The sequence below is a fragment of the Bison bison genome, unplaced genomic scaffold, assembly GCF_000754665.1.
Source record: "Bison bison bison isolate TAMUID 2011002044 unplaced genomic scaffold, Bison_UMD1.0 scf7180017861046, whole genome shotgun sequence".
Lineage (NCBI taxonomy): Eukaryota > Metazoa > Chordata > Mammalia > Artiodactyla > Bovidae > Bison > Bison bison.
In genome coordinates this window covers 1,824,499-1,835,147 of record NW_011491618.1, presented here as the reverse complement: position 1 = coordinate 1,835,147, position 10,649 = coordinate 1,824,499, and the positions used below count along the sequence as shown (strand labels likewise).

The 10,649-nt window shown below is 55.2% G+C and overlaps 1 protein-coding gene across 1 annotated transcript in view; it reads left to right on the top strand.

Moving 5' to 3' along the window:
- The window catches only part of ADAM11 (ADAM metallopeptidase domain 11), a 28,416-nt gene extending 22,418 nt beyond the window's left edge, over positions 1 to 5,998 (top strand). The window contains exons 22-31 of the mRNA XM_010832512.1: positions 46 to 138; positions 514 to 594; positions 1,077 to 1,127; positions 1,231 to 1,294; positions 1,512 to 1,611; positions 1,812 to 1,931; positions 2,023 to 2,191; positions 2,281 to 2,395; positions 2,483 to 2,573; positions 3,250 to 5,998. Coding sequence (XP_010830814.1) covers positions 46 to 138; positions 514 to 594; positions 1,077 to 1,127; positions 1,231 to 1,294; positions 1,512 to 1,611; positions 1,812 to 1,931; positions 2,023 to 2,191; positions 2,281 to 2,395; positions 2,483 to 2,573; positions 3,250 to 3,298 — 933 coding nt within the window. The 3' untranslated portion in view covers positions 3,299 to 5,998. The remainder of the gene's footprint in view (positions 1 to 45; positions 139 to 513; positions 595 to 1,076; positions 1,128 to 1,230; positions 1,295 to 1,511; positions 1,612 to 1,811; positions 1,932 to 2,022; positions 2,192 to 2,280; positions 2,396 to 2,482; positions 2,574 to 3,249) is intronic.
- The last annotated feature ends 4,651 nt before the right edge of the window (positions 5,999 to 10,649 follow it).

Below are 10,649 nucleotides of genomic sequence, written 5' to 3'. Positions count from 1 at the left end.
GGGTCTGGGTGGGGAGGGTCAGGGCTCGCCTTCGGTGTCCCTCAGGAGTGCAGCCGCGCGGGAGGGAACTGTTGCAAGAAATGCACTCTGACTCACGACGCCATGTGTAGCGACGGTCTCTGCTGTCGCCGCTGCAAGGTGAGCGGTACCCGCCGCAGGGGCGGAAAGGCGGCGGGACCGGGAGGTACTGGGCAGAGTACATGTAGAGGGTGGGACTTAGGGAGGTGGGGCCGTAGGGGCGGCGGGGCTTAACGCGAAGAAAGCGCCAATGGGAAAGGAGAGGGGTGGGGTGTGCGGCACCCTACGTTCTATTGAAGGCGGGGCTACCGGGAGTGGGGCGGAGCACCTGATGATAAGTGGTGGGGTGGGCGGAACCGTGAGCGGACCTGGGGACGGTGCGAGTGGGTAGGGAGAGGTCCGGGGCGGAGCCGAGGAGAGGGTGGGGCCGAGGAGGCGGGAAGACGCGGAAGTGCGTGGTTCTTGCTTGAACCCCGCAATGCATGCCTTCTGTAGTACGAGCCGCGGGGTGTGTCCTGTCGAGAGGCTGTGAACGAGTGCGACATCGCGGAGACCTGCACCGGGGACTCGAGCCAGGTCCGTCCGTCCCGGCTGCCCTGCGGACCCCCGAGCGAGGCGGCCACTATCTCCCTCCCCAGCCCTTCTCTCGGCTGCTGGCGTCGCCACCGCTGATCAGGCTGTTTCTCGTCTGAGATATGAGTTTTTCATGCCTCCTGGCTTTGCTCTTCCAATCATTCGACCAGTATTTATAGTCTGGCTAGATGCCTGGTGTGTACTAGGGATATCAGTGGATAATAATATTATTTAATGTCTAAATCCTTATTACATGCCAGTCATCGAGTACTCCCAGGCCTGTGAAGTAGGTGCAGAAAACTGATGGAGACTGGAGAGGCTTTGGGACCTGCTAAGCCATGTGATCTGAGTTCTCTGCTCTTGTCTTTGATATGGAGGGACCCTGGGCCAGAGCCCCTACCTGGCAGGCCTTTATTCTTCCCTGGAGCCGAACTTAGCTCCCAGTCCTGGGGCAGCTCTATTCAGTCCAGTGCCTCTTTCCACAGTGTCCACCTAACCTGCACAAGCTGGACGGTTACTACTGTGATCACGAACAGGTATGAAGGGATGGAAGCTCTGCCCTGTCTGGGTCTCTGGCTCAGTCCAGTGTCCTGTCTTGTCCTCAGTGTCTCTGTCCCTTGTCTCCTGATTGTCCCTTAGGGCCGCTGCTACGGAGGTCGCTGCAAAACCCGGGACCGGCAGTGCCAGGCCCTTTGGGGCCATGGTGAGTCTTTGGAGATGGGAGAAGGTATCTGGATACTGGAATTGAGAGGCTAGAGGGGGGCAGGTTCTGGCTGAACACCCCTCCAAAAGATATGCAGCTCCCCAGGATCTCAGTGACTCAGCTGGACTTGGAGTCAGGCCATTGTTGGAGAAGCAGGCCTGAGGTCTCAGGTGGGTTCTGGAGTGGTTACGGTGACGCTGGCCTCTTCTCCCTACAGCGGCTGCTGATCGCTTCTGCTATGAGAAGCTGAATGTGGAGGGGACAGAACGTGGCAACTGTGGGCGCAAGGGGTCAGGCTGGGTCCAGTGCAATAAACAGTAAGTTGTCAAAGCTTCTGGTTGGGCCATCCCAGTTTAGAGGCTGGGGCTCTGGGGCTGGGCAGGGATTTTTCAGAGATGGGGCAGGATGTTGAGTCCTAATGGGAGACTGAAAAATCGGGGGATGGGAAGAGGGCAGACATGAGGTCTGTAATTGGGTCTGAGGTCAGACTTGGGTCTCACTGTCTCTACACGAACAGGGATGTGCTATGTGGCTTCCTCCTCTGTGTCAACATCTCTGGAGCTCCTCGGCTGGGGGATCTAGGGGGAGACATCAGCAGCGTCACTTTCTACCACCAGGGCAAGGAGCTGGACTGCAGGTGTGGCTGGGACCATGGCTGGGGAAGGGGAGGTTGCAGCTGTGTGGGGGGTGGAGGGCAAGGGCAGAGGTTCGCTGTGCCATCTCCCCAGGGGCGGTCATGTGCAGCTGGCTGATGGCTCAGACCTGAGCTACGTGGAGGATGGCACAGCCTGTGGGCCCAACATGTTGTGCCTGGACCATCGATGCCTGCCAGCCTCTGCCTTCAACTTCAGCACCTGCCCAGGCAGTGGCGAGCGCCGGATCTGCTCCCACCACGGGGTGGGTGTCTGGAGGCCAGGGATTGCGGGAGGGGGTTATAAGAGGGGACTGGGCCCTGCTTACCTGTACTGGCCCCACCCCACCTCTAGGTCTGCAGCAACGAAGGGAAGTGCATCTGTCAGCCAGATTGGACGGGCAAAGACTGCAGTATCCACAACCCCCTGCCCACGTCTCCGCCCACGGGGGAGACAGAGAGATATAAGGGTGAGGCTGGAACTGGCCAGGGTGGGGCTCTGTCTTTCTCATTCTCCATGCCTGCCCCAGCCAACCCCACCCTGCTCTCCTCCCCAGGTCCCAGCGGCACCAACATCATCATCGGCTCCATCGCCGGGGCTGTTCTGGTTGCAGCCATCGTCCTGGGTGGCACGGGCTGGGGATTTAAGTAAGACACAAATACGCCCCCTACACCCCCTGCATCCCCCAGGGTTATCAGAACCCCAGGCTGTTGGAGCTGAGGGGACCTCCCTGAGAGGTTAGCTAAACCAGAGCTCACACATTGCAAGCCATGCCAGCCCACAGGGTCTTGTTTTTATATTTAAAAAAATCAGTTACTCAGACTTTTAAAACCCAGGGATTTTATGTTAAGAATCCAGATTTCCAGCTTCTCTTGAAAAATGAGAAGATTGGGTCCCCCTGTTCTTCAGTGCCTCCCAGCTTGGCCACAGAGCGGAGCTGAGCAGGGGCTGCCTGAGTTCCCAGTCCCCAGGCCCTAATGGCTGTTCTGTGGGCATCCATATTGGAGGCCCTCAAGCTGGTGTAGCCCCTCACTGTACAGAGGACTGACCCGAGGCCCAGGGTCAGGCGGTGAGTTAGTTGCAGTCAGGACTCAATGCAGGACTCCACTTCTGTAGGTTTTCCTGGACCTGCCCTTCTTTTGTTTCCTCTGAACCTGGGATAAACATCCCTGGACTTGTCATTAGCGTCTAGGGACAAAGGAATGTCTAGCATCTCTGGGGCCAGGTGTCTCCTGGGAGCCGGAGGCCCCTCCCTGGGAGAAGGGGAGGGTCACGGAAGGCTTCTTTTCCTTTCTCTGCCTCGCCTCGCTTTGGCTCCTGAAGAAACATCCGCCGAGGAAGGTACGACCCGACCCAGCAGGGGGCAGTGTGACGCCGGCCACGTTCTCCCTCCCGCTGTCCTTGTCTCCTCCATCTCATTCGTCACCTCGCATTCTGTTGATGGGGAGCTGGGGCCGGTTCCCCCACCCTTGCGGTCACGGCTGTCACTCCCGGGGTGGGAGAACCCCGCTCCAGGAAGAGAGTCCTCAACGTGCCCCGTGCCCCCTTCTCCAGCCCACTCACCCCTCAGGCCTTGGTACTTTAACTCCTGCCCTTCCAATGGTCAACCCACCTCTGGCCCCGTGGACCTGGAGCTGTGCACGCCCCACCACCACCACTCCTCCCCAGGGAAGGGAGCCTACCTCTGCGTCCCATCCGTTTTGTCTTTCATGTCGCCACTGTCTGACCTCCCGCCAGACCCCCTCCCTGGCCAGCCTGTGACTCGCTGCCTCCAGGGCCCAGCACTGACCTCCCGGGGCCGGCTGAGGTGGGGGTGCTCTCCCTCTAGGCCCTGCCTCATATCTTCCCCTGATGCCCCCTCTCCGTTCCAGGTCCGGAGGGGCCTAAGTGCCACCCCACCCTCCCTCCGAGTCTGGCGCCCACCATCTCCGCCCAGAACCAGGAGGCTGCCCCCGCCCAGCCACGGAGGGAGGCACCATGCAAATGTCTTCCGGGCCCAGCCCTTCAACTCCTGGCCCCACAGGGGCTTGGGGCCGGGTCGTGGCCCTGCCCTCACACCACCAGGGTGGACTAGGCCTGGAGGGCATTTTCCTCATGGTCCCCCACCCCACCTCATGCGGCTTTGGCCTTGCACACCAACTGTCCTCCTGTGAATGTAGCCTCCATCATCACAGATTGCCACAGCTCAAGTTGGGCGGCGGGAGGGCACGCAGCCAGTGATGGGCGTGGCCTGGGATGGCCCCGCCTCAAAACCAGGCAGCTGGGACCTCAAAACCAGGCAATTGGGACCAGGGAGGGTCTAACCTCTCTGGAACCTAGGGGGAGGGAGCTGACATCAACCTTTTATTTATTTATTTTTCCTTTTTTTTTTTTAACTGAATCTCAACTGATGAATGTAACTTTGGGGGTGCTTGGGCCAGGCAGCTGTGGGGATATTTCAACATTTTCAGGAGGGACTGAAGGAGCTGAGGCCTGGCCATCCCTCTGGCCCTTCCCGAAGGGGTGTGACTCTGGCCGTCCCCACAGGGGTGGTCACACCTGGCATCTTCTCATTGAACGTGGCAAGCCAGGCAGGGGCCCGGCAACCCTGTGCACCCCCTCCGCCCAGCCCTGCTGAGCTTGGAGACAAGTCCGAGTGCTGAATCAAACCAAAGCTGCCTGTTCCGTGCCCGAGGCCTAGGTTATGGGTACGGCGACCACACGTCCCAGATTGTCTTCAATTCCCAAACAGTCGTCCTGCTGTCCCTGCCAGGACGCATGTATTTGGGAGGAGGGTAGGGTCCTAGAATATGTAGTCCCTGAAATAACATGGCACCTTCCCCCTTTCAAGAAGGGTGATGCTGGGGCTGACTCAGGGTTTAAGTGCCCCTTGGCATGGCCTGGAGGTCCCAGGCCATCTGCTGGGGGAGCACTCTCCCAAGGAGGGAAGGCCAGGGGTGGCCCAGTGCCTGGAGGGTTAGGGGCTCTGCCTGTGATGTGCGAGAGGAAGTAGGAAAAGGCAAGTCTTAACGTTTGATCCTCAGCTTCCAGAAACGTCCTTAAGGCCCTGTCAAGCCCATTCTGCTCCTTAACCCCATTCCAGGGCCAAGTAGTAAGTTTACAGTCATTTTCCCCATTAGTCCTCTGATCTGATCCCCACTGCAGCCAAACCTGAGGCCGAGGCTGGGCAGAATTCCTCAGTCCCCCCACAAACACGGTCCTGCCCATGGCCTTTCCTCATGACCTTCACTTGGGACATAGGAGCTCTGGCTCCTTGACTGCTAAAAACCAGCCGGCAGGGGCAAGCTGGGGATCAAGCTACCTTCTGGATGAAAGCCACAAATGAATGGAGCTCCTCTGCCCAGGGATACCCCTGAGCCTCCCCAGGGGTTTCTGAACACCCCCAGGGTCTTTGAGCTGCCTGTCTTAGTTCCTCTGGGGCATCTGTGAGGAGGAATCATGGAAGAAATGGCTCCCAGTTTATCTGTACCACGCCTCAGGGCAAACTGGGGACTGAGGCCCACTGACACCCTTTAAGGTGGCTGGATGCATGTGCAGTGCGGTCCTTGATACTGAGCTCCAGCTGGCACTGCCCAAGCAAGGGAGTAGGTGGGGTACCCCTCTGGCCAGTTCTGCCCCACCAGCCAGCCACACAAGCTGAGGCGGGGTCGGGAAGCTAAGGGCTGGGTTTTGCACTATTGCGGCGGTACCTTAAGGCAGCCTCTTGTGGTACTCACCTGCACACAGGTGGCGATGCATCTGGCACAAGCATTTGGATCCACATCTCCGCACAAGCGTGAATACCTCTGCACACACGGGCACGTCTGTGTGTGCGTGCACATGGGGTGGGGATGGGGTGTGGAGAACCCAAGACTTCCTGTGACCAGTCCACCTGGCTCCCAGCTGTCCGCATCCTCCTGCCCCACCCTGGCAGCCCCCACCCTGGCGGTGCCCAGGGAGGGGTGGAGGCACACTGACGTGGGCCTGGAACTGGCTCCAAACAGCATCCTGTAAATACGTCATCTGGGGCTCGGGGTGGGGAGGCAGGGACAGGAACGTCCATTAAAGATCACGTCCCAGGGCTTCCACGGAACTCACACCAGCCTGTGTCTCCTTTCTGTGAATGACCACACTGTGGCCAGGACCCTCCCCTGTGCTCCGTGGCCCTGGAGGGAGTGTGATGACTGGACACCAAGAGTGGGAAGGGAGCACCCAGGACTGGGCGCTGGGAGACTGGAAAGAAGGAGCATAGTTTTCCATTCCCAGCCAGGAAATAGGCACCGACTGGGTGGAGGGCCTGGCCCTTCCGCTTCCTCACTCTCCCAACAAAGAGAACTGTCCTTTCCAGTTTCAGCAAAGTAGATGGGAGTTGAGCAGGAAAGCATCTTAGCAAGAGGCAGAAGACTCAACTTCCTTTTTATGGTTGAAGCCAGACTCTCCTTACCTCCCAAAAGAGTCCAGAAAGCTGGATCAAACTGCTCTCTGGTCCCAAGGGTGCTGTGCTTTCATTTCAGGCCTTCAGAGAATTGACTCTTGCCTCACTGTGCCTGGGGCAGGAAGGGGCTGAGCACAGCCAAGGCCAAGAGCCCTCCCCACACTGGGGGCCAAGTTTGAGCCAAGAACCTAGTCTTCCCATCCTGGCCTCCGGATGCTTTGGGCCTGGAGATATCTGGCTCTGAAAGTCCTGCTTGTTCAGGGGAAAGATAAGATGAGAGAGGTTGGGGTGAGGAGGAAGGAAGGGAATGGGAGAGAGGAGATAACGGGAGCAAGAAATAGCAGCAGTAGGGACCTGGGAGAGTGAGCAGCTAGAAGCTGCTCACCAGGACAGGAGGCCCCAGGACCCCTCCGGTCACGTGCAGAGAGAGCAGGACTCGACCCGGGCAGTGCTGGCCTGGATTCCTGGTTCCCACCCTGTTCCGGCATCTCAGTCCCCCAGCACATCTGGAACCTCTGCCCCCAGACTCCCCCAGTGCAGAAGGTCAGCTTTTCCCCCAGTGGGTTCACAGGTGAGGCAGCCCGACAAGAATCCATCTCCAACCTCAGTCATGACCTGAAGTCTAGGCTCGCCCTGTCTTCTCTCTTCTGGGCTGCAAACCCTACTTACAACGTCATCGCTTCTGCCTCTCAACTCTTCCATCCCTGTCCATACCCCTTATCAATTCCCAATCCGTGGTGACCTTCAAACTTGGTCTGATGTGTATACAGCTGACACTTCAGATAGTAAAAAGTGTGGCTGTTGGACTTCCCTGGTGGTCCAGTGGTTGGGAATCCACCTGCCAATGTGAGGGACACAGGTTTGACCCCTGGTCTGGGAAGATCCCCCATACCGAGGGGCAACTAAGCCTGTGTGCCACGACTACTGAGCCCACGCTCTAGAGCCCATGTTCCGCAACAAGAGAAGCTGCCACAATGAGAAGCCCGCTCACCACAGAGAGTAGTCCCTATTCACTGCAACTAGAGAAAGCCTGCACACAGCAATGGAGACCCAGTGCAGCCAAAAATAAATTAAAACAACTGTCAGTTGTTGGCAGACAGTGGCAGGGGACTCAGGGGAGGCTTGGCACTTGGCTCTTGCAGGTCAGTGCTCCACCACTCACACCTGCCTCTCAACCTCAGGAGCCCCCAGAGCTCCCTGTTATTTACATGGGTGCACAGTGATGCAGGAGGCTGCAGAGGGGAGCAGGTGCAAGGGGGTGCAGCGGGAATGCCAGGGAGGTAGCACCTCTGATGCCAGCACTCCCCCATCTGCCCAGGTGTCAGACTCTGTAGGCTGGCATGGAACAATCAGACCTGGCCCAGACAGATAACTGGAAAACTACAGGCATCCCTCGTTTAGTGAAAGTTCACTTTATGCCCTTTTGCTTTTACAAGAGACCTGTATTAACACCTGTTTTCCTAACTGAAAGAAATTTGAAGAGGATTTTTGATTTAATTAAATAGCACTCAGCACCTGTTTGCAGTAGCTCTTACAGAGGCCTCGAGCACCCCAAGAAGTGAGAGTGACACCAGAAGGAACCACACTCAGCATCTAACAGCCATAGCTTTTTCTGTTCATTTGGGTTTTTCTTTTTTTGGCCATGATGCATGGCAAGAGGAATCGTAATTCCCCTGACAAGAGATCAAACCCATGCCACCTGCAGTGGAAGTGCAGCGTCCTAAGCACTGGACCACCAGGGAAGTCCTTTTTCTTTTTTTAAACCACATAGCCTTGAACTGTGAACATCTGCACTTTATCTCAATTTATTTTGTGCATGTGTTAGCAAGATGTTTCCTAAGGTAATTGCTTCTTTGCTTTACACCATTTTGGTTTATGAAAGTTCTCCTAGGAGTGCTCTAATTTGGACAGCAGGGAAACCTGTACTTACTTTGGCTTAGAACATGTCAGGCAGTTCTGACAGAGTGGTGCCTAAAAAGTGTGATGTGGAACCAGAAATTAAACTTGCTCTGAAGACCACCTGTTGAAGGAATTCCTGGGTATCTGGTTTTTCAAAAGTAGAAACAAAAAAGTAGATAAAATGACTCCCAGTGTGTGTCTGAGTCTCCCTCTCTAAACCAGGACCTGCTTGCTGAGGATTTATTTATTTATTTATTTATTTTGGCTACACCACCCGGCATGTAGGAGCTTAGTTCCCTTGCCAGGGATGAAACCCATGCCCCCTGCAGTGGAAGCAGGGAGCGTTAACCACTGAACCCCCAGGGAAGTCCCTGTTGAGAATTTCTGGGTGGATCATGGGTGCAGATCTCAATCCCCAGTTCTATTTGTTTGAGCTAATGTGTGGGTCCCCTTGGTGTCCTCATGAGTTGGAGGTGACCAAGATTCAAAGCTGGGGACATTGGCACCTTAGAGTCTACTCGTGGAGTTGAAGGAAGGGTTGCAAATTCATTCTGGCTCATCCCAGTGTCTAGACCAACAGAATTGAATGCAGTCCAACAGAATTGAATGCAGCCTACACATACAAGCTATGTATGCATTTACAATTTTTCTGGACTTCACTGGTGGCACAGTGGATAAAAATCCACCTGCCAGTGTAGGGGACACAGGTTCGATCCCTGGTCTGGGAAGATCTCACATGCTGTGGAGCAACTACGCCCCTCTGCCTCAGCTATTGAACCTGGGCTCTAGAGCCTGGGAACTGCAACTACTGCAGCCGTTGTATCCCAGAGCTGGGGCTCTGCAATAAGAGAAGCCGCTACAGTGAGAAGCTCACGCACCACAGTGACGAGTGGCCCCGCTTGCTGCAACTAGAGAAAACCCAAGTACAGCAACGAAAACAGCACAGAAGCACAGAGAAAAAAATTCAATAAAATTAAAGAATAAAAATTTCTAGTAGGTAAAGTTAATACATTTTACTAAATCCAATATGGGCTTTCCAGGTGGCGCTAGTGGTAAAGAACCCTTCTGCCCAATGCAGATGTACCCTGGGTCCAGAAGATCACCTGGATTAGGAAGCGGCAACCCACTGCAGGACTCTTGCCTGGGAAATACTATGGACAGAGGAGCCTGGCAGGATACAGTCCATGGGATCAAAAACAGTCGGACATGACTGAAGTGACTTAGCACGATCAACATAATCATTGAGATGTTACATTGGTCTCTTTGGTTTGTTTTTTTGGGGGTTTATTTGTTTTCTGCACTCTGTCTTTGAAATCAGGAATGTATTTTCACTTAAAGCACATCTCAGTTTCCGGTGAGCCATGTTTCAAGCGCTCAATTGCCAGGTGTGGCCAGTAGCCACCAGAATGAATGGCTTAGGTTTAGACAATAACTAATGCTACTAAGTTGCAGTATCAAACCCAGGCAACTTGGAAATCAGGCAAGGACCTGAAATATGAAACAAAGTACACCAAGAAAGGTTTGAACCAGCCGCCAGGGGCAAGACCTCACATAAGGTCAGAGGGATCTTGGGTGTACCTTTCTAGAAGGCAAAAGAGGGGCTAGGAGGACTTTGATAGGATTGGGGAATTTTAAATTCACCTAGACTGAGAGTTCTGGATGTGTCCTGCCCTCTGAGTATGGCTCTGGCCCCCGGGAACTTTCTGTAAGTAGAGAGTCCAACTTCTATCGACATTTTCAGAAGGTCAGTGGGAGAGAGGCAACCCTGGGCCTAGGCTTGGTGTCGAGGACACCTCTTCTTGCCAAAAGGAGTTCATAGGCTGTCAGTAACAGCTTCAGCATTTGGCCTTTTGAAGATGAAGATTTAGTCTCATTTCTTTAAAAAGTATATATTTATTTCTTTGACTACCCTGGGTCTTAGTTGTGGTATGTGGGATCCAGTTCCCTGACTAGGGATTGAAACTGGGCCCCCTGCATTGGGAGTGTGGAGTCTTAGCCACCGGACCACCAGGGAAGTCTCATTTCTTGAGGTGCCACAGATACATTTAAGGGACTGAGGTCAGCTCAGGCCCCCAGGACTTCCCACCCAGTCCAGAGACCCTCTGAAACCTGACCTTAGCTCTACATTCATGGGGGCTCTACAGACCTCCTGATGTCGAAAGCAAGGTAGGAAATAAATGTCGGTCAGCACTGTGACTCAAGCTGTCATTGTCCTTTTTTGATATTACGCCATTCCCCTGGTGACAGCTCTGGAAACGTGCGCTGGCAGCCCTCAGGGCGGGAGTCGTCCAGAGGGCTCACTGTCACTTGAACTTGGCAGAAGCCTCTCCCTGCCTCCTGAGGTTGATGAGGCTGCAAAGCCCTGGCCACCTCTGCATTCCAGATGAGCTGTAAGGGCACAAGGCACACT